We start from the raw sequence: 23,924 nt of genomic DNA, 5'->3' as shown, positions 1-23,924 counted from the left end.
TTAGTTCCCCTCTATTTCTAGTATCTACTTTGTGCCTTCTACTGTGAAGGCAGACAAAATATTTGTTCAACTTCTGTGCCATTTCCTTGTTCCCCATGATAATTTCTCTAATTTCTGCCTCTAAAAAGGACCATTTACTTTAGCTACTTTCCTTTTTATATAAGCTCTTACAATCGGTTTTTATATTCTGGCTAGTTTATTCCAATTCTATTATTTTCCTATATCAACTGTTTGGTGACCCTTTTCTGGTCTCAAACACTCCCAATCCTCAGGCTCACTACTATCCTTTGCAACATTATAAGCCTCTTCTTTTAATTTAATACTATCCTTAAATTCCCCAGATGAATTTTTTTGAACATTTTGAATTGTTTCTTCAAATGTTTCCCAATGTTCATTTATCCCCATACCTTTTAGCCTATTTACCCAATCAACATTAGCCAAAGACACCTTTCTTTCCCCCCCAGTCAACAGAAACCTCTCACTTTACCTCCTCCCTCCACAAATCACGCCCAAAGCAGATATGGCTGAAAATTCACCCCATCACAGCCAAAAGCAACCACACAGCCCTTTCACTGCAAAGGGTTTATAGTCATAGGTGCTCCCACTCCCCAACAAGCAAAGATCAACCTGTGACAAGACAGGAGATGAAAAATGTGACAGACAAATGAACACCAAAAGTGACAAATTGTCAAAGACAAAAATGAGTGGAAACACATACTTATCAAGGCAAGAAAGAGGAAACCCTTGGACTGAAAAAGCAAAAAGTGTTAATTAGTTACTCTTGCCTCCACCATCTTCCTGCTCTGTCCTCGCTCTTCATCCTTTACTCTCCCTGCCCCCCTCCTCTGCTTCATTACCTCCCCTAACCCCCTCTCGAGTTCAGTTATATCATATCACTTCTTCACTTGTTTGACTGGAAATACTGGAACGGATCTCAACTGGTGTGCATCACAGGGAATGGATTATATTACAAATCACAGTAACAGCCCCAAGAGCCCATTTTGAGGTTTTGAGCTGAATCTGCTTTAATCACACTGTTAAGCCAGTGGAGAACTGCACCAGAAGAAATCCATTAGAAAGCTCTTCTCCTGCACTTTGCTGACTGGCCAGCAGCATTGCAAAAGAACAGATTTCACTGAAGTTGTAATTTGTTTCTTCTAAAAAAAAAATAAAAAGCATTCAAAACGTAGGAATTAATAAAACTAATTCTGGCACTCATCATTTCCTGAACAAAAAAGTTAAATGTTTTAAAAGGTGCAAAGACCATTCCAGGCTATTGTACACACCGTTGACTCAGTTCTTCTAGATATCGGCTACTCAGGGACATGTTCATTTCTAACGCCTTAATACGGTTGTTGAGTCGCATGAATACAGATTCCTTTTGGTTGGATCCATGGACTTGATTCCCATTAGTATATCCCAAGTCAGTAACATTGTGTAATTCTGCATAGAAATCGCTAACTGTTCTATTTAGCCCATTCGTGGATGGGACAGACAGGAGGATATCTTCTGTAGCTGGATCTTCATCTTTTGTCTCTACCGTTGATGAGACAGGCATATCTGAAGGCAGCAAAGATACTTCAGTTTCTACCAAGGTCCCTTTCCCTCCAGCAGTTTCATTCTGAATCTCAGTCACTAGATGCTCGTCTATACTACTATCAGCTGTCTGTATGGGCACTGTAGGCGTTATCGGTATTTGAGCAGTATCTGGGTTTTCGTTCACAGATCCATTTAATAAAATACCCATGCTTGTCTCGTTAGCAGCTTCAGTTTCTAATATTAACAAAGTTTCCTCTGGACCTTCAGCTGTTTCCTTTTGTGTGGTCTCCAGTTTAGTTTCTGTATCTTGATCCAGGATGGGAACAGTAAGCTTTGGTTGGAGATGGACCTGATCAGCTAATGAGTCAGTGACATCATCATCAGAACTTTGAACAATGGCAGTACATTTCACATCATACTTTGCATCAGATGTACTAACTTCAGGAGAATGAGAAGCAGGTGGAGGATGGCTGGGTTCCAACTCAATAGAGTCAGTCCGATTAATTAAATTCTCTGACAAATTAGTACTGGACTGACTTTCACCGGTAATTTTAGACACCTTTTCAGCCGACAGACTGTCAAATTCATCCTCTTTCATCTCTTCAGTTTCATTTACCAGAACAGTTTCCTCCTGCCCAGTTAGAAGCTGGTGAATGTCAGGAACTGGTTCAACTTTTTCTTGACCCATGAGCGTTACGCTGCGCTGCCGTTGGAGGGCCGCAATAAGGGAGCAAAGTTTATAAATGTACTCCGAGAAACTAGAAATACAAGAAATAGTAGGCAGCTCACTGCAGTACATCTGTGCTTCAGCTTCATACCAAGCGCCCTTATCATCATCATAGTTGTCATCTTCAGGTTTCAGAAGTGTGACAGTGGACTGCCGATTCACTAGTTCCTCATCGTCATCTTGTACCAGCTGCACAATTAGGTTTTCCTTGTGAGCATTTGAATCAGAAAGCGCTTGCGCTGGTTCACCATCTTCCGCAGTTACAGAACGAACAACCACCAAGTCCGGCCTAAAGATGCAGACAGAGTGTCAATCACGATTCACATAATTCATTAACTATTACAAAAAAGAACTTTTCTTAGCACCTAGTAACAATCAAGGACCATTAGGTATTGTGGTCCACGTGCAGACTAAATAAATACGGCTTAACCCCCAACCTCAGTATGATGCCCCACAGAGCATCAGTGTCAAGTGTATATTTGCCACGTCATCCATCCCTGGGGCCTTTGTAAGAGGGACGGTCAACTTAGGCATTTAATGTGCTATCCTTGTGGTTAGCAAAGTTGTAACTTCTGTCTCACCAGTCCAAGATGAAAAAATACTCTAACCCAACATACTACCCAATCTTCCAAAAGTCTACTGTAGAAAAAAAAAGAGAGATCTGCATACTTAAAATCAAGACAAAGAATATTTGTTTCAGGTTAATAGTGCAGGGGCAGAACAAATCATTGACTCAGCTTTTTTGAAAGTAATGTAAAATTTGTATTAATTTAAAGTAATAAATTTAGGCTTCAAGTATGAGAGGTTTGACTTGACGGATGTGCCATCCTCAGTAATGGCCTTAAAATATGTTATGCACAGTTTACATAAATTTACAGATGAACTTAATAAGGAGAAACAACTTCCAGTGGCAGAAGGGTCAGTAGTCAGAGGACACAGTTTTAAAAGGTAATTGGCAAAAGAACCAGAGTTGAGGAATTTTTTCAAAAAAAGTGAGTACGTTATAGTGATCTGGAATGCATGGCCGAAAGGGTGATGGGAGTAGATTCAGTAATAGCTTCCTGACGGCAGTGGATAACACTTAGAGGGAAATGTGCAGGGTTATGGGGGGGGTGGGGGGTGGGGAAGAGCGAGAGAGGGAGAGGGTGGGACTAATTGGCTTGCTCTTTCGAAGAGCCAGCACAGGCAGAATGGGCCGAATGGTCTAGTGCAATGTACCATTCTATAAGAATCCTGATCTAATCAACTTTATAGCAATGCCACAATACATGGGCATTGCCAGCATGTCCCAATTTCATTCTTCACATTCCTTCACTTTTGACAATTTAAACCCAATTCATATGACAAGGTTGCACTAAACTTGCCAAGTTTGATCCAAGTAAATTTGAAAAAAACTTAAACAGACATGACTGTTTGAAGATTGGTTTTTGCTTCTCTTTCACAACCACCTCTCCCTGTAACTGGAATTTGCGCCACAAGTAAACTTTTCAAAATTGCTCTTTTCATATGCTCTCAAAATCCCCATTTTCATGGTTACTCATCTGCTTTATAAACTGTAGTTCAAATCAAAATTTAATTTGCAAAGAAGTTAGTAACTTCCCTTTTGATGATATGACACTCCCTTCAAGTTATCAAATCCAGTATTAGCGTTGTAATTTAAGTTGATATTTGTTTCATCTACATCCATTAATAACTACTGCTTCAAAGCCAATGCTTACTTACTCGACCATCTCCAATTTCAAACAAATTAAACAATTTTATGCAATGTTACACTAAATGCTCCAAGTAATGAAGAACAAGCCCCACAAGGATCAAATTTAACCCAGTACTAATTTGGAACAACTATTTTATGGTGTTTAAAATGCTCATTACTACTCACTCTGGCATTAATGAAGAGGTAGGGCTAGGACCTAGCACAGGAATAGGAATATCCAATTTTGAAGTTTCATTCTCAGATCTAATACTTCCATTGACTGAAAAATATAAGCATTCCAATTTTTAAAAATGCAGAAAATTATTGCAATGCAATAATCTAGGCAGTGCATTCATCTTCACAAAGTTTATTATTCAAGACAGATTCTGACACGAAAAATTTGTTTGGCTCAGTGGCAAATTTGAGTGAAGAGACGGTGGATTCAAATCCCACTCCAGAACTTGAATACATAAACCAGACTGACTTTTCAGTGCAGTACCGAGGGAAGGCTGTAATGCAAGAGGTGCTATTTTTCATCCAGTAAAATCAGGTCCTGTCTGCCCATTCAAGTGGACATAAAAGACCGAAGATATGATCTGAAGAAAAAAAAAGTGTTCAGGTGTCTGAACCAAGATTCATCTTTCCAGCAAAACCACAACAGTTTAGCAGTTTACCTCTATTGTTTGTAGGACTTCGCCAGAAACAAACTGGCTGCTGCATCTCCCCACAAATAAAACAGTGCCTACGCTTCAAAGTAATGCATTGGGTGTGAATCACCTTGTGACAAACATGAAAATCACTAAATAAATGTGTATTTCTTTAAACTCCCCTAATACCTGATACGGGCATATTTTATGTCAGGATGGAAATGGAGTGTCAATTTTAGGAATTCAGGAAACTAAAATTTTAGTTCGACAGTGAGCAAGCAGAATAAACCAAATCCTGTTGGTCTTGGGAGCTTCCATCTATCATTAGATAGAAAGGGATGTGAAGAGAGGCATGAAGTCTAATGTCAGAGATGTTGGCTGTTTGGGTCACTACTTCACCTATAAAGACAGACCATTTTACACCTTAAAACAGCGACAGATCGATATAGGATGCATTCTTTTTGACCGCCGCCATTGTATTTTGAGTTTGCAATTTAAAAAAAACTTGGGAAAATAAATAACCTGAGTTGTAATCCAAGGAAGTACTGACATTCAAATACTTGCAAGGCACAAACATATCAGGATTTAGCAATTAGAAGCACAATTAAAAAGGAACACCCTTGAAAATATATGTATTTGAAAAAAGTCAGGTTACCTTCTGTTTGAGACATTTCCTCAGCTTCTTTCTTGGCCCCAAGCATATTGGCAGCTATGTTTACCATATTCAGAATAGCATCTGTAAGGAAACAATATTGAAAAGGAGGCCTGTTTGAGAAAGGTTCACTCGGCAGGTTGCTAAAATTTGAATCTTTAGCATCAGATTTCACATATAGTAGAATGAAAAAAGTAGTTTTATGTGGATGTACAACTGGTGACCAAAGGGCATAAAAAGAACGAGTCCTTCATAACATTTATAACTTTAAAGCAATATACCTTTGGTGGGCAGGATTTTATACAGGAGGTGGGCTCCTGGCATTGGGCCAAAAAGACAGGAGGAAGCTCGCCTCTGCATTTTCTTTTGATCCCTGGAGCGATCCTCTGGTCTTTTGGGGTCAAAGTATAAGGAGGCAGGATCCCCATCCCTTTCAACACTTAATAGGGATGGGGTTCCTGCCCCCAAGAGCTGCTTGCTAATCACAGGCCCGGCAGCTCCACCATAAGCAGTGACCACTGCCGATACTGCAGAGGCCTTGAACCCAGTCGACAGAGCCGGTCTGGAAGGGGGGGGGGGGTGGGGGGAAAAAGAAAAGCTTACAGTGGTTCCAGGGAGTGCCTTGTTTCCAAGGCACCCTTCCTGCATGGCGGAGGCCCCCACCCCTCCACCACTGACAAGACTCCAGCAGTGGCAGGAAGAGGCCCTTAATTGGCTGTCAGTAGGCCTTTAGGCAGGAAGACAGACATCGGCCTATCCCACCCCTGGCAATCAGTGTCAGGTTCTGTGGCAGGCACTGCCGCTCTGATTCTCCACGCTCTGCGCACCCACCTCCCCCCCCCCTCCCCTTGCGACAGAACCAGATGTTGGGCTGGGAACAAATCCAGCCCGTTGTGTTTATAACTACTCAAAATATTAGGAGGTGCACAATTGAAGATTTTCCTTCAATTTTGTAAGCAAAGTGAAGTGGAAATGCAACAAAAACAATTCTATACAGATTAAACCTTGAAATTAGTTCTAACAAAGTATTTCACAACTGACTTTAAAGCAAATGGTAATTTCATTGCATCACAAAGAACTAGTTGTTTGAGAGCAAAGTATTTATCACAAATGGACAGCTGACAATGATTACAATCAATTAGGTGAGACAATCATGAAACAAGACTAAATCAAAGGCCATTTAATCTCTGGAATAAACTCTTTTGCTTCTCTAAAAACAGCTGTTCATAACAAGTGTACTCACTGCTAATAGGACATCTACATTTTAACAACTGACTTAATCTCAATTGAGAAATTATTTAAAAACAGAAGTAGCAAACATTATATTTAACAAAGTTTAGTAAATCATTCTAAAACCCCAGTTAAATTTATTGCAACATGCAACAATCTGGCCGCTTTAAATGAGAAACAATGCTGTTTTATCTATATTTCATTTTTGCACAAGGCCTTGCATAAAATGTGTTCACAGCAGAGTGAGGAAAGCATTCAGATCAAAATGCCTGGGGCAAGGAGCAAATGCGCAAGTACCATAGCATTAAGGGATGCAATTTTTATTTTTTTTTTTAAAAAAGTACCTTCGGCACAAATAAATGTATGCTTTAATATAATTCTTCCTTGGGACTACTTTTTTTTTTAAACCTGCAAAATCTTCCTCAATGGCAATGAGGGCATTTTTGACATCAGTTTTTAAGTAAAATTTTGGTAGGGCAAGTTCACAACTACATGCAGAATCAGAAAATAGGCAGCTGACTTTAGAAATAAATTTGGTATCCAAAAGTAAAGCCAAGCTACTAGGGTTTGGTTAAAGCCTGCAAGAGTTTATGCCATAGGGAACATCTACCATTTAAAATCATGAAATGTGCACTCATGTACTGAATGCACATGTTCAACACACAATAAAAGGCTTTATTTCTCAGGAATGCGTCACACAATGACCATTTTCATATTTGTAATGTAGTTGCATATGCTCTAATCACCATCCCACAGGGCATTGGCACATGGTGCAACACTTCAACTGATTAACTCCGTCAGCTCTCATCACTGTCATCATCGGTGCTATTGTCACTAGTCATTAGCTTTCATGATTGTTCAAACAGAATGCTGATGTTTCAGCTACAGACCATGCAACATAAAAAAACCAAAAGGAGATTTTGACAGGAGAGCTAAGCTACTGATTTCAAAAAAATGGGAACTGAAACATTTACAGTTCACCTTACACAATTAAGTTGAGCAGTTACGCCAGCAATGCTGTTAAGCAACAAAAATGAGTGATAAAGCTACAAAATATTTTCTGAGCCGGTGGGACCAGTTATGATTTTGTTTGGGAAAAAGTTGCCCCACCCCATTTTCTTACCGATTTGCTCCCCTCCTCTGCCAAAGATGTTGCATGTTTGTTGAGCTCCAGTTCCACAGGCATGGATCAAGCTGCTACCTTACCCAAGTTTAGAACGGAGAACACCAATGTGCTGTGACAATAGGGAGCATCACAGACAATTCAGGTACTGTTCTCATCTAATCCACACTTTTGACAGGGATAGTCATCAGCTGTAGGAACCATGGTTAATTTCTACTTCTAAATCAGGGGTGCTCTGGCCAATTCCAACATCCTTAACACAGTCCCAGCTGGCATCAGCTAACTCACAAAACCAGGGCTTCAAAATTGAGATTTTTCTGGTCGGTAGCGTTCAACCACTCAAGATAAAACTTGCTGAGCCAAACAATTACTGACAGCAATAGAGTGTAGATGTGATATTATTCATATTTTGAATCCATGATATGAAATTCAACTTCTGATACAGATAACAAATACTCTTGTGGATTATGGGATCAGAAGTACATTCAAGTAGCATCCAGTTTATCTGGTATTCAAGAAATCAATATCTGATGAAATTGTCCTTAGTAAGTTTGGTAGAAATTTCAAGTGATATGTACACAATCAGAAAACAATTGTGACTAATTTTATGGTTAGGACAATTAAAAAAAACTTTTGAAAAGTGCATAAACCAGGTCTCCAGCTGTTTATTTAAAATGCAAGACAACACTACAATGTTGAGTAAACCTTTGATGCACTTTTGACCAATGCAGTCCATGAACCACAAAAGGAATGAATCTTTTACCCAGGCTTCACAAGTTGGTTAAAATTAAAAAACTCAGTTTTTTTCCCTATATAAAGTATTAATATATACATACTCAGACTTGCCTTCCAAGCATTCAAGAGTTTGAACATGTTATCAGTTATAAATTTTAAAAACCAGAACTGCTATCTGCTAAATTTGGTTAAAATCCAAAAGGCAACATTGCATTATTGAAGCAACGCTTCAGCTCCTACAGATTTGTCAATTAGACATTTGAATAGCTCCAAACATTCACTTTCCAAGGAATCCAGTGTACAACAACTTCCAGTATTTATAAAATCGTCTGATAACTGATGTAGTGGTTAAGCTCGATGTAACAAATACATGTATATTAATAGCTTCGCAATATAATTTCTCCTAGCAGGCCAATAAATTTAATAACTGAAAACAAAACCTTTTTTTTAAAAAAAAAGGTGCTTGCGATGCAATATTAAACTCCTGAGAGCATTCAGACAGACATTCTCTAGTTAGATCCTACTATACAGAGCTGGCCACACACCATATTTTGATCCAACTGGCAAGTCCAGTTGGATGGAATGGATTAACCAGATGAGGCTGATGCTCTCCAAAACCACCATCCCCCCCATCACTCCACTTGCCATATGAGTACAAATTTTTCTACACTCACCAGAAAATTACAAAGTTCTGGAATAGCAAATGGGAACCATGAACTGGCCAGACATTATATTCGCCACTCAGCTTCCAATCATATAACTCAGTAAACATACAAGCTGTAAGACTGAGCAAAATGATAATTTAAGTAGTGAGAGGACAGAAGGAGGAAGGAACTTTTAATGTCAGGGGTCAGGGTGGAAGGTGGAGGTCAAGGGAAGAGGATTTTCCAAAACCTCATTTGAAGGCTACATATTTGCAGTCAAAATTTTTAAAATTCACCCTTTACTGTGACAGGTCAAAATGGGGAATTAAAAATTTATCAAAAACTCACTTGTGGCTGAACCCAGTAGATTTTTTGATGATTTTTCTTCTCGAGTACCATAATCCAGTGGGTAATCTGTTTGATAGCAATGACAATACAAACATTTTCACAACAGCTTCATGCAAACATTAGATAGCATTGAGTGCATAAGCTTCTGGTCGAATAAAGCAGCTGTCATAAATGCTCAGGATTTTCAATCAAGATCTCCACACAGTAGAAATAATGCAGTACATATATAAAGCCATTCTGCGCTTTTAGAAACAAATGCTTATGGTAGTTTTACTTTTCATGAGTCCAGACAATTCCAAATCTCTGGAAAACAGTGCAACCATTTACTGCCAAAAACCAAGCACAAACAGGAAATAAAAAGAAAGCTGCAGGTCTTTATCTGAATCAAGATCAAACTACTGTCTGAATAGCTCATTTCCCTTTCTTATCAAAACACCATCAGTAAGCAGTGACATCACATTACTTAAACCGCTGCCTTCTACAATTTCCCAGGTAGTGGGATCATCAGCCTCTCAAAATAACAGGCAGTGCATGGGTGGTTGCTGCAGCCTAATTGGGTAAAATCCTAATGGGCTCCTCTGTCAGACAAAAGCAAAACACTGTGGATGGTGGCAATCTGGAACAAACAGAAAATGCTGGAAATACTCAGCTGGTCAGGTAGCATCTGTGGAGAGAGAAACAGAGTTAACGTTTCAGTCAATGATCTTTCATCAGATCTCGTCACACTTGCACTTGGTGCCACTGTAAATTAAGTTCTAGGTTTTTTTTTTAAAATGAATATATAATCCCTAATTATTAGAATTAAATAGGTATTGAAGGTAATGGGATGTCTCCAAACTCTCTAAGCACCAAAACCTAAACCGGATATGTTATGTAGTTGGATCTAACTTAATTATACATGTCCTTCTTGATGCCAACATTCCTTGAATTTAAACTTCAATCCACCATCCTACTTATTGGAGTTTGCGTGCAAGACTTGGCTTGAAGGAGAAAAGAGCATCATTTACACAGCAATTTTAGCTGCCCAAAGAACAGCCTTCATACAATGTCAACTATTTCTTTGAGGGACTTTGAGTCCACTGTTTAAATCATAATTGGTATTTAGCTCAGCATCTAAAAGGGAACTGATTATTGTCCCAGTATGTCTATAGTGACCAAGAACTCAAGCAGGAAATTGTTAGGCACACACATTGCATTTTTATTTTTGAAAGGTTGCTTTGAAGAGCTGGAATTTTGATTAAAGATATACATTCGCACTCGCCACTTGGTAATCATTCTTTGAAAGCCCTTCTCCAAACTTTCCACCCTCACCCTACCTGGATCTTTAATTTAAGGAAGTTTGAAAAGGTGGTTTGACGGAGTACAACAGCAACTATGCCTCACCATACAAAATATTGTTTAAAAATGGCGGTGGGGAGCAGATGCAAGAGAAGAAAATTACATTTCTAGAAGTATTTGTTTTGCTTTCACACATCATAATGAAAAGTCGACTGGACGTGTAATATTTTAAGCAACATAAAACAATGCATTCAAGGAAGTAGACAATCCAGATTAAAATCCTTTTTTTTTTAAATATATGAAGCTTTGTAACACTAAAAGCTTATATACAGGTGTGGCTTTGGAAGAACAAGGTGCAATATATTAACCTAGAGATCACAATTGCAAGGGAAAAGCAAAGAAGAATCTCTTGCTTTCCATAGCCATTTGCCCTCTTTTCTGAAAGATCAACTTAAACCTGCTTAGAAAAATCAATGAGCACTAACTCTTGTACACACATTTCTTTCACTATGACAAATGGTTAATCATTTAATTCTGTCCTGTGACAACAGAAAAACAAAAATGGTCACCTTAGCAACCAAGACTCGACAGTTTAAGGTAGATGGGACTTCCCAACCTACATGGGTCCTTAGGGCTGTAGTTGTAGAATTAAAATTCAAATGTCACGTGACTTCAGTTATTGCTAATTTGCATCTTAACTAAATTGCATAATTCTTGGCTCACTGGTAGCATTCTCACTTTACAGCAGCACTCCATCAGTACTGTACTGTTGGAGGTGTTGTCTTTCACCTGAGACATTAAACTTATGCCCCATCTACTGTCAGATGGATGCAACAATAGATTCCATAGTACTACAAGGAAAACAAAAGAGGGAGACCTCTCAGCGCTCCAGACTATATTCATCCCTCGTGGTTTGTGCAATCTAGCTGCGTGCAAATCTGGAAAGAGAGATATTCTTCATATTTGCTCAACCCTACATCACAACTGACACAATTGTGCATGAAGGACTTTGCGCGAGGGGCTGGGGCGGGGCGCAGTTCCGAAAACATATATAAATGCAAGTTTATTCTTTAAATTGAATGAAATAACGTTCGATAACTGTTGGCTGAAATCAAACATGAATCAAGCTGCTAATGTCTATGATAGTTAATCATGGATTGACCTATTCTGTCGGGCGAGTGTTCAGTGAATGATAAAACTTAATGACCATCTTAAATTAAGTTCTCTTTATATATTTAAAAAATCTTTACCCATCATAGGTAAATTTCTATTAATATCTATTAGTGGCAAGAAACCATCTATTTTAATCCCTAGATTTATGATGGAAAAGGGGTACACTGTAGCCACAGCTGACACTAGAAATTTTTTATTTTAAAAAGTGGATGGTGAAGGAACGAGGGCAAGGGCAATGGAAACAGTTGTATTAAACCAGTTGCCAAGAAACATCAGTGGGAAGAACTGCTGCCAAGCCATTTTGATTGTATCTTACATCAGATGGGGTTTGCAAATAGAAGTGTATAGTCATGGGTTGTGAAATAGTTTGTTTATAAATAAGAAATTCTCTATTTTTCCTGCCACAGCACTCAAAAAATGCAATCGAGAGTATCTTGATCACTTGGAAGCAACCACTAGGTGGTGAGTAAAAGCGGCATAAATCATCTCCTTCCAGTTTCGCGTCCCATCTTGTGAACGTGTTGCAGGCAGGTATCCCCTGGCCACTTCCCTGCACCGCTGAAATTGTTGTCTAACTGCCACATTATTCCATTGTGACAGTACATTGATACTATCATACACGAAACCAAGATCACTAAGATTTTACTGTGCACTTTAACCTCCTGTCTAATGTTGTTTCCACAAGTGGAGGAATCTCAAACTAGGGGACATAGTTACAGAAGGGAACATTCATTTAAAACTGAGATGCATAGGAATTTCTGCTCTCAGAGGATTGTGAATGTCTGGAATTCTCTACCCCAGAGAGTTGTGGAGACTAGATCACTGCAAGTATTTAAAGAGGAGGTGGACAGATTTTTGAAATATCAGGGAGCTCAGGAGCTGACACTAAAGAGGAGTTGAAATCTGGGACAGGTCAGCCATGATCTTATTGAATGGTGAGGCAGGCCTGAGGGGCTGAATGGCCTACTCCTGCTCCTATTTCTTATGTTTTTATGTTCTAATGCACATGGCCTGTAGCTGAGTTTGGGAAAGGAACCCAAGATCTGTAGCTTTGCCTTTGTGGCCAAAGTCTAACCAAAAATAGAACAAATGACAAATTCACCCTTTCCAACCTTGTGTCTTCACTTACTGTTGTATCCAATTAACCAAAAATTGGCAAATCTTCGTTAGGGGAGGTGGCAGAGGGTAACGGATTAAAAAGGTCTAATTGAAAATAGAAACATAGGGTAGGAATGGAACACAGACAGACATTCTTATTTTAATTACAATGGGTATGTCACATGAAGTATTCTATCCTGGCACTTCCCATCCCATTCCCAAAAAATGGTTCTATTTTCAATAATTCTAGATTGATTTCTTCAAATGAAGATCTCTTGCTGCTGGGCTTGAAAGTTTTAATTAAGTAGAACTTGAAAAGTATATTGTTAAATAGGATCTGAAAAACACAGCAAGTTATCAAATCAGCCACAAAAAATCCGAATCATCTACTGCTATAAAATCATTCAATGAATACATCTAATTAGACAAAGACTACAAAATTGAAAGCAATTTTATAGAGGCATATAGAAAGCTACAGAAGATAATTGTGGTGAATTCATCCCTGGATGCTAGAAATAGCTTAGATACTTTCAAAAGAAAACTGGAATATAAAAAAAAAGGAACTTAAAAATATGCTGAAACGTTGAGACAAGCTAGATAGAATGGGAGGCGACAATGTGGAGTATAAATGCCTGCATAGACTAGTTGGGCCATATGGCCCGTTTCTGTGCTGTTTATCCCATGTAATGTAGCGCTATGTAATTCTTGCGCTCTTTCTCAACTTTTCCACATTGAAGAATTAATTTCCCAATGTTAAGAAATGTCTCCAGGTGGAATTGAACAAGCACCTACAAGTATTTTCCAGTTCAGCGTCAAAGCGCATCAAATAATTTTGAACAGTCGCAATTACAACCATCTGTCTTGTATGATTGTGAGGCTCTAAACATTTCATACATACCTAACTTACAAATTCTCAGTACAATACTACCAGCGGCCAATGCACTCAAGCTCACATTACACTTAGCAGGCATGGCAGGCGAATTGAAATGATAAATTTTAGAGGTCCGTGACCAGATCAGTAGGTAAAGAACTTCATAGCAATGGAATGGCTCGAGACTATGGAGCAGGCATAATGCAATTTCAGCCTGCAAAAACTATTGACTAATAAAATCATGACGTTGCATTGGCAGTCGTCACGGAACAATGAACTGTTTTCTTTTGAAACTTCCCTACTGCAGATAGTCAACAGCAAGTCACTATGGAGATAAAAAATATTTAAAAACCAGTACCATAATCTTCATCAAGGTATTCTAGGCGTTCTGTATTGTACTGCGATTCAGCAATCTCTTCATATTCCTCCACCATGCTGGTACCAAACACCCTGCACAAAAAAATCCATTTTTTTGGCAAAAAGATTAGACATCAATAAGCCACCCTCATCTGCTTCTAAAATGCATTGATCAGTACAATTGGGGCTCTATTATTGACCTGCTAGTTGGTACTGTTTTCTCTTGCTCTTTCTTTCCTTCACATGCAAGGGAAGCAAGAAAATGCTGCAGAAAAGCAGGGTTAACCCAACTTCCATAAAGCAAGTGAACACACACAAATAGGGATTTTTTTTTTTTTTTTAAATTTAAAGCAAGCAATTGTTCGTTGCTACATTTTTAGCCTTTTTCTACTGCAATTCTTTTGGCTTTTGCATCTTCAATGATCCTCATGGGTGTCAATTTCCCACCGTTCAAATGTACCTATCCTAGTCTTGACTTCCAAGTAAGCTTTCAACAATATGCTTTAGGTAACAAGCAACAAATTCTGTTCCAAATCAGCCAGCTTGATTTTTTTGGGGGGGCGGGCCGCGGATTTTCACTTATTGAAAAATAATTGACAGCTAAGAGGCAGTCATACATTGGTCAATCTATTCATTGAAAAGCAGCTTAGTTCCTCCTTTCAAGCCGACAGTTTGAACAACTCAACAAATCTGGCATATTTTGTTTTGATTTTACTGCAAGCTAAACACTTTATACATTGTTACATTTTACCAAACAAAAAGGTTATCATGCCAATTCTAGGAAAATAAAAATACTGCATTTTGGTCAAGCTTTTTTGTTCTTCCTGAAGCTATCCACTTTCCATTGCAAGTGCCTGCCTTCCATTTGGCAACTGCCAACAATGAAAGCGAAATCAGATGCTAACCCTTAGTCAACTGTTATAACATTCCAGGGAGTGGTCTTCAGGTAAGACACTGGTTGGAAATGTGACCTTTAACTTAGTTTTAAATTGACACTGGTTTATACAGTCAGTAAATCTCAACTACAGTCTTACCTTATGAGGCTAAGAGGACAAAAGTGTTCTGACCCAAAGTGAGATACCAATTCCACCTACAAAATAGCAAATACTGAATTAACATAAGCCAAATCAACTACAAGTTGGGCAAAAAATGTGGGTGAAAGTAATTTTGGAAATCATTCATAAAACAATTCAGATATATAAACAGAAAGTACATATTGTAAAAATTTACCATGTTACATTTCAAGTACTTGTGCAAAACAAGTTTATGGAAAAAATTGTAGGAGGTAACATTTGTAATTAACCAGTCTTACAACTTGCAATGTAATAAGTGTGCTTAAAGGAATTCTCTAGTTTAATGTGAAAAAAGCATCTCCTAAGTATAATTTAATAAAACTGTAAGTTCTTACTCAAAATAGACATTAACATTTTTACCTATGAAGTCAAGCAACAAATGAAATCCACAACTGCTTATGAATGGAGGGAAGTTTAGAAACTCAAATATCCTATGAGCCACAAAGACATTTGCTACCAATCACAAACATTCATTACATTTAAATGCAACAAAAATATGAAACACTCAAGAGATCAAAATCAACTCATTGGAAGCTGTAAGACTTGGGTTTAATGTGCAAGTATTTATTCAATGATTTGATGTGATTAGGACTATGATTTATCCATGGTACTAAAATGACTTTCAACCAATTAAAGATCACTGAAAACTTTGTACACATCAGAAATCAGATCACAATTGCAAACAATTCATGGGAGCAGAGCATGATTCAGGTTTTATTTTGCACAGCATTTCAAAAATGGAGAGATGTCACCTGATCCTTTTTAAAGGAAATGTAGCCGGATGAAATCATTTATCAAATGGCTCATATAATTAAACATGCTCAAGAAATTAGCATTTGTGAAAAATGTCCGTATGTGGTTCCTTTCAAAAACAAGCTTACTAAAACATAACTTGGCAAGAGGAACACAAACATTGAAGTTATATGGTTGAAATATTGTCCCTGAATGTTAGCAAAGTGTAAACAGGTACCTTACTGGTTCTCAGCATAGCTTTCTTTTTAAAAGGAACTTGAAAGCTGATGACCATAAAGGGACGCACGTTTGATGAAAATCCCATAGGTACTGAAACCAGACTCCAGTATTTAGACATACTTGGTACTTAAAAACACGAGCTAGTAATATAGTTTTCTGTTAAGAATGTATTAACAGTGGGCAAAATAACCTTCACTTTTTAAAGTTTTAAAATTAACCAGCTGTGTGTGACAATACAGCTTTTTACTGGTGTACACATTGATAAATTGTCAAATCAGGAGTGACAGTGTTCATTTTCACTCATTTTTAATGCAGGTCCAGCAAGTCATTGCATCAAACAGCTGCTGCCTAACAATGATGCCTGGAGTTTTTATTTTTAAATGGATAGTCTTCAATTGTACACTAAAGTGAAACCATAGATAGATTTTTTTTTTTCAAATTTGAAACTTGGGTTTTGGTAGATTGCACAGAAATTTCCACAGGGAAATAAACTGCATTAACTTCCACATCATGACAATGCTGGAAACATCAAGTATCACTGCAATTTATTAGTTGTTTAAACACAAATGAATACTTCACGCACCAAGCATAATGCTTTTCACTAAAGCTCCAGTCACAGCATAGGGACCATTAGTGGTAACTTACAGGCTTCACTATGACTGGGAGCTTACCTAATTCATTGAAAGATTAGATTTTCACCAAACTTCATGACAATAAATTAATATTCAGTGACAAACAGCACAAAAATCCAAAATTCACCACTAGCAGTAGTGTTGGGATTAAAAAAGACATTTATTTGAGCAAGTTTGTTTTGCCAATGCATGGTGATTTTATTAATAAGGACATGCAATGCTGGACTTCATGCATGCTTGCAATGCCTCCGAAAAGGAGATTCCCAGTCCATGTTTAACTTCTAATAATGCTAACCTTTATGTATTTGATGAACATCTGAAGCAAGAGAAAGGGAGAAAAAGATGTCAGTAAGCGTAGCAACAGTCAAGATAGATCACTACATGCGACAAGCTCTCGCAGTACATTTCTTAATTTTTTCCAATGTAAAAACTTCTTCCAAGTGTCATGCTCTAAAGAATTACCCGAAATAAATATCAGTGGCAAAATCTGTATCCAGATATTTAGAAATCTAAAAAAAATGAAATTACTGAAAAATTTACAACCAGTTTTGTGGAATAATTTTGATGAAACCATAATTTTGCTAATTTTTGAAGGCCTTACAGGATATTTCCAGTCTTGTATATCGTGCATTATACTAATATCCATTTATTTTACATCAGCACTACATTTCAGTAATTTCAAAAGATCTCCAGCTATTTATTAAGCTATAGCATAGTGCCTGAAAGTATTAGCATTCAGTCATATAATGGTCTTCACATTTAAAGATAATTCTTTAGACAACAAATCTGCAACAGACACTCCAAACCAGTGAATCACAAGTCCAAAAATCACCAAAGACTCAAACCTCCTGTTCTTTCATCGAGGGAGCCTTGCTGAGCTGACCGGGAAATAAGTGTATGGTACTGGAGTGCTTCATTTTACATGGAGGAGAAAGGAAGCAAGCAAAAACTAATTGACTCTATAGAAGTACATCTTTTGGTTAAGCAAAGGCCATCATAAATGCTCAGTGAAGTCTGCACTCCAGAGCGCGCAATAAAAAAATTAATTGATTCATGATTGGATTTTTGATGGCAAACTGAGCTTGGCTTTACAAAATATGAATGTGGAATAGCGAATAAACTGATGAAGCAACCACCATACAAGAATCTTCAATCAAGCCATTAATTACAAACCTACTTGCCTCTATATGTAAAGTTTTAAATTTTGTGGGTAGTTTTGTTATATTACAGTAATGTTTCATGTTGAGGAAAATTGCTATCGTTTGATTAAGTGGATTAAATACTGCTCTGTTAAATTTTAATGTTTTTCTTGAAATTAAGGTGATGTGTTGCTGTAGAGCTCCCTCTGGTGGAATGTTTGCAGTTCAAAACGTACTTTTAAATGTCATTGAGCACTGAAAGATGGCTTCAACAGCCTCCAGACAATAGCTTCCATTGAAAATTTTCAATTTATAAAATTTCAAGCCCTTGAGATTATAGATTAAATTTAGCAAGCACGATCAAGCTTCACTGGCAGGTTTCAGATCTGTGAATTGCCTAATGTCTACAAATCTCTCCAACACAGTCTAGGATTTATGGCTCTAAACTCCAGCCTATTAATTTTGAAGTAACTTGAATAACTTAAGTCTTTAGGCATTAATGTAAGTGACTGAGAAAGACAATATCGAGTGAACAGTTCTGAGAAGTAGAATGAAATATAAACTTTTACACTGCCCTTTAAGATGGAAGCTCATACCGCCAGTTCCCAACACACAGGTTTCAAGTACCCAGCAGCAACTGCAATGTAAACTTGTTAGATGTCCCAAGACCAGATGCTAAGATTCCTTTTTGTTTTTAGAACCAATTATCCTAGATTCAGCCAAAATCAGTTGCTAGTACATTTGCATTGGTTTCTTCTGGGTGCACAAGATTTGTACACCATGCCAGAAACTGGTAGCATAATCCATTCTTGAAAGGCCAATGTAAAAATCAGCTTATGAAGAATACCATAGACACCTTAAAAGTGAAGCAATAGAGCTGGTAGTAGTAAAGTAACCCTTCTCTGAAAATTAAAGAAAAACCACAAAATGAACAAAATTAGGTTCAGCAAGAATGGTTTAAACCATTTTCAGTCCACGGAACACAGCAACCTTATGAAACAAGGATATGTAATATCAACGTTTTATATTCTTCAAAATGAGTGCACAAGTCACTCAGACAGATGCTGACAGGCACTGTTAACCAGATAGGGTGTAGGATGTACAGAGCACTAAAGGATTAAGCAGGATATCATCATGATTGATAATGGAGCATTTAGCACTGAAGTTCTGCAACTGAAACAATTGAAACCAATCTTAAAAAGGTTTTGAGCAAAGCAATGTGGATCAAATGTTACGGTGAATAAAAACCTGATAACGAAACTGAAGTTACCAATTGACAAAAAGGCAAACAAAACATTGGAAGAATGGAGCTTGATATGGCAGTAAACCCAACCATTTAAGTCAAATCTTGGTGTACAATATTCAGGATTATACATTGCACTTTCCAGTTTGAGTAGCATTACAGCACAACTTGACAATGGATACCATTTGCACATCTGGTAGGTACTGTTAGAAACTCAAAAACAAAATATTTACTACCAAATTAATTATAATGATTTAAGTCAGAGCAAACTTTCAAGCACTATTAAGTGCTATTTACATTTTCCCCTTCCATTTTGACAAATCCAGTTTTTACCTTGACATACTTGGCATACATTTGTTCATCCAAAGGAAAGCTTTGCACAGTTCTCTCATCAAGAGCATGAAAGGTGCCTAGTTTAACCCATTTATTGGTAGGATACCTGCACAAACATAGCGGTGAGACAAAAAAGTTAGGAGTAACTAATTTTAGAAAACTATTTAAAATATTAAATCAACCACATTTAAAAATTGGGGGGGCGCAGTTTGGGGGTAAAATTCAACTTCAGTGGAGATGCAAAATGGGCGGTAGCAGATCAGCCACCGGTTATGTACCAGGTTTATAATGGACACTGAAGTTGAATTTTACCCACCCCAAGATATAGATATACATTATCTTTGTAGTCAACAGCTGCATTTACACTGAATTTTATATTGCAAAAGATATACAAACCATTTGTCAAACTTAAAATAAAACATACCTGTCACTGATGGAAACTAGAAAGTCTTTTGGTGTAGAGGAAAACAACTCGAAGTTTGCAATGTCAAGCTGTCTGACTTGGATTGGTTCACATAGCTCTATCACAAACCTATGAAGAAGGTCATATTCAGGTGTAAAAAGCTTAAAAAAACACTAGAAGCCAACCTTTTGTTCTTGAACTGCGCAAAGCCCATGTCAAATGTCAGAACATAAGTGAACGCCTGATTTATCTAATTTGGAAGCATATAATATTTTCACAAATTAGCGAGTCTGAACACAGTGTTACCTTCCATAAGTCAGGATTGAAAACTTACCAAATCTTGGCACTGCATGGGTTTAACATGTACAAGTCCATATTTTCCATTAGAATTGCTGAATTGCTCTGCAAGGCAAAATTGTCAAAGCACCATCAGTACTCAACTTTTTACATTGGTAGATAACAAAGGGCAAGTGCTCCCTTACTTGCACATTCCTAAAGCAATATTTTTAATGACAGAGAATGCAGAGGTTTGAAGTTTTGAACCTAATCCATCCTGTATAATTTACAGTGCATGTTTATCAGGACGGGTGAGAGGGCTGAAGAATTTGGGTGCTCAGAATCAATTGACATTTGCAGACTGGCTACCATTCAACAACTTACATTTATGTAGCACCTTTAATGTAGCAAATTATCCCAATACACTTGTATTTAGAATAAATTACATTCAGCTCAATCCACATCCTAAACTTAAACCTTGAAAGGGAACCTTTTTCTGCATCAGTGTGAATATGTAATAGTTCCTACATCTTCATCACCTTGCTCAGTCAGTGTTGTGGGTTCAAGATTGGTGAAAAATGGGATCAACACTACCCAAACTCATGTCACCCATTACTTAAGGACTCAACTTTTCAGTCTGGACTTAAATAGAACCCCTACTCTTAAAAGAAATTTGAGATAGCATGCTAACCCACTGGGTCATCCACTTGAGTCGAGACACTAAACAGTAAAATTTTTGAAGATCAATTTGACAGGGATGTCATACAACCCATTTACTAAATTGGGAATCAAATACTTAGCACTGCACCAAAACAACTTTAAAAAGGCACTAGACATACTGCATTGCGTGCTTGATTAATCAGCCCAAATCCACAAAGTTCTGTATTTTGATGAACAGTTCATTAAATTTCAAGACTTTGATTTCCAATTGTTGAGATTAATTTGAATCAAATGGATAAAAGTGGACCATACTTCTCCATAGGTTGTACCAGACTGAGGAATGTGTATGTAAATTATGTTGAAATTAGCAACTGATCACCTGTAGATCCTTCAGATTTGATGAGGTTCAACTGTTTGAAAATTATGAACCTCGTGGGGCTACACTGTGTTCTTCCACATATCCTTTGATCACCCACAGGGAGCGCGCGCGAGAGACAGAATTATTTAAAGATCTGGTTTTAGAAAATATGAAAAATTCAAAACTTGAAGTATAATATTTCACATTTAAAGTTAATTTTCATTGCCAGGTGTTGATTAACCAATTAAAAAGGGTATTTAAGTCACTAAATACAGCCCCTAAATATTTGCCGTGAATTTCGTGCACATCTGCTGCGCAAATACAGCAACTTTGTGACATTCAAATGTCAATGGTGCGGCAGATAACAAGTTGCTGTTTCAGCAAAGCCAACAGCAGAATAGCACAACTGAGACAGCAACTTCTGGATTTTTGCATTTAACCACTTGCCTGAAGTTGCTGTACCATTTACCCAGAATTAACAGTTAGTGCCATCAGCCTCACCCTTATTTTGACAGTAAGTTCTGGCCCAGTGACAACACTACTTGCTGGCCTCCCTTCCTCCATAAATTCCAACTCAGTCAAAACTTTGAGTCCTGCTCACCCATCTACATTGTCTCGCCGTTCTTGCATCCAAGTATAAATCCTCATCTTCAAATTGTTCCTCGTCTTCGTTCCACTAAGTCCTGTGTTCCCCTCCCAGCCTCTTGTGCACTAAACCCCTTAGCAGCTGAGATCCTGCTGCTGAAGTTCCTCCCAAAAGATTTCCATTTCTCTCTCCTTTGGAGGTCTCAAGCAGGTTTTGGTCACCCTCTCAAATCTCTTTTCAAGCTCAGCATGTTATTCTTATCTGGAAAGTACCTTAGACTTTTTTTTTAATAAAAGGTTTGTTACAACCGAGGCATTGTTCATTCTAGTTCCAATTCTCCACAGGTCACAACATATATTTACATTTTCCCACTTAGCAATACAGTCAATCATATACACTATTTTTCCAAGAATAAAACACACTAATCAGGTTTCTTTAAAGGAACACAAAACCATCAGTTTATTATAAAACAAGTCTTAACCAGTAACAAAGTAAAGCATAAACACAGATTGAAATTTTAAAGTTCCTTTTTACTTTAGCCCCTCATGCTTTCACACACACATATGCCGGAAAAATAAAAAGGATTTTTGTTCAGAGCTGTTACAGACAAAAACACACTTGGGCTGAATACTTGCTCATTCTTGAAGAAAACAGATGAGATGAGATATGTTGTGTTCAAAAACTGGCATACAGTCTAGCCTCAGAGTATACGTAGACAGGTCTCTGGAATTTTTTTTAAAAAACAGTTCTTTTCAGGCTGCATTGAGAATTAATTTAGCAGGCTTTTCTTCAAAGACAGGAAACGAGATGAGGTGACAGAGTGGACTGCTCAAGCTTTTTTGTTTAAATGAAGAGAGGTGCTGAAACCCGAGCTGGGTTGTGGTCTTCTCTGCTTCCTAGGGCATTCTCTTCTCCTTCTGCAGACTTGACTCTTTAAACATTCAGCAAGAATCTGGTCTCTTCCTCCGTGACACTTCAGCAGCAGGCGCTAACCCCCCTCATTCCAGAAGGCAAACACTGACACGACAACCAAAAGCTTGTGAGTTTGCTGCTGTTCTCAGGTGTGCACTGCTGCTCCCTGGCTGTCAATGGGCGCGTGAAGGCCTGCTCCAGTTACCAGGGTTTCTGTTCTATTTTTAAAACTAGTCACGTGACAACCAGTAAACGTTGCCAAACTAGTTCAGTGTACTCTTGATGACCCTCGAAAAAAATAACTGGTCCAACATTTCTTCAATTTGACTGTTTTTGTTAAAATATTTTTTGAGGAATTCAAATCACTTGCGAACACATTAAAAAGCTGCTACTTAATTTCAAGCTGTTTAGTGCTACCCCTACTAGTGCAGTATTATGCAGAGGAGGTCTACAATTTTGGTTTTATACTTAGCAACAGAAACATACTAATGTCACACTACAAATGTAGTACAACAGGATACAACAAATAAATTATTGCCAATATGTTTATTTTAATAACAGAAAATACCTTTGCTTCTGGATTAGCAGCCAGGATTTTCGCTCCGCATTCAACGGAGGCATAATTATTGAAGTTTTTCTGTAGCTTTTTGGCAGAATGGAGCCCAGCACTAGAAGTATGCAATGACTGGCCTGAAAAAAAAAAGTTATCTTCGTTACCAAAACTATAATTATATTAATTCTAACCCCAAGTTATTCTAACTTTGCACTTGATTGTTTCAGTTCAGTTATTCTTTTATGACTAGGAATCATGATGACTCAAAATTTAAATCACCATTAAAATACAAAGGCACAGAACTATGCAAATCAGATTATGATTCTATCTTTCAATATCAAAGTAATTCCCATGCTAGGACATGCAAACAAATCAAGGCTTCTACCATGTGGGAAACTATGTGAAACAAGCCAGGGAAGACAAATACAAGTCAAGCAGGAAGGTGCATAGACTGTTTAGATTTTTTTTACTTTGCATAGAGTGGTGAATGTGCACAATCATCTGCATGGAGAGGCATTTAAGTGGATTTGGTGGGAAAAAACCCAACAGAATTCGATAGATATATTTGAGTGGGTGATTGAGTAATGTACATTATTGCAGCCAGACAGATGGGACTGCACAGTCTCTTCTGGTCTTGTGCTTTTATACGTTTCTATTCCCCGAGGAAAC

The 23,924-nt window shown here is 37.8% G+C and overlaps 1 protein-coding gene across 5 annotated transcripts in view; it reads right to left on the bottom strand.

Annotated features, from left to right (window-relative positions):
* The window catches only part of suco (SUN domain containing ossification factor), an 84,152-nt gene that overhangs the window by 18,658 nt on the left and 41,570 nt on the right, over nucleotides 1-23,924 (bottom strand). For 3 of the 5 annotated variants that reach the window (XM_068037805.1, XM_068037801.1, XM_068037803.1), the window contains exons 8-18: nucleotides 23,271-23,392; nucleotides 20,245-20,312; nucleotides 19,932-20,039; nucleotides 19,508-19,613; nucleotides 17,088-17,108; nucleotides 15,150-15,205; nucleotides 14,117-14,208; nucleotides 9,339-9,404; nucleotides 5,262-5,342; nucleotides 4,146-4,239; nucleotides 1,287-2,555 (exon numbers count right to left, since the gene is read on the bottom strand). In XM_068037805.1, the coding sequence (XP_067893906.1) occupies nucleotides 1,287-2,555; nucleotides 4,146-4,239; nucleotides 5,262-5,342; nucleotides 9,339-9,404; nucleotides 14,117-14,208; nucleotides 15,150-15,205; nucleotides 17,088-17,108; nucleotides 19,508-19,613; nucleotides 19,932-20,039; nucleotides 20,245-20,312; nucleotides 23,271-23,392 (2,083 nt within the window). The remainder of the gene's footprint in view (nucleotides 1-1,286; nucleotides 2,556-4,145; nucleotides 4,240-5,261; nucleotides 5,343-9,338; nucleotides 9,405-14,116; nucleotides 14,209-15,149; nucleotides 15,206-17,087; nucleotides 17,109-19,507; nucleotides 19,614-19,931; nucleotides 20,040-20,244; nucleotides 20,313-23,270; nucleotides 23,393-23,924) is intronic. The other 2 variants (XM_068037804.1, XM_068037802.1) reach the window with 2 other exon arrangements.

Source organism: Heterodontus francisci, chromosome 8 (assembly GCF_036365525.1).
Source record: "Heterodontus francisci isolate sHetFra1 chromosome 8, sHetFra1.hap1, whole genome shotgun sequence".
Classification (NCBI taxonomy): domain Eukaryota; kingdom Metazoa; phylum Chordata; class Chondrichthyes; order Heterodontiformes; family Heterodontidae; genus Heterodontus; species Heterodontus francisci.
The sequence above is the reverse complement of the archived record's forward strand: the minus strand, read 5'-3'. Positions and strand labels throughout refer to the sequence as shown.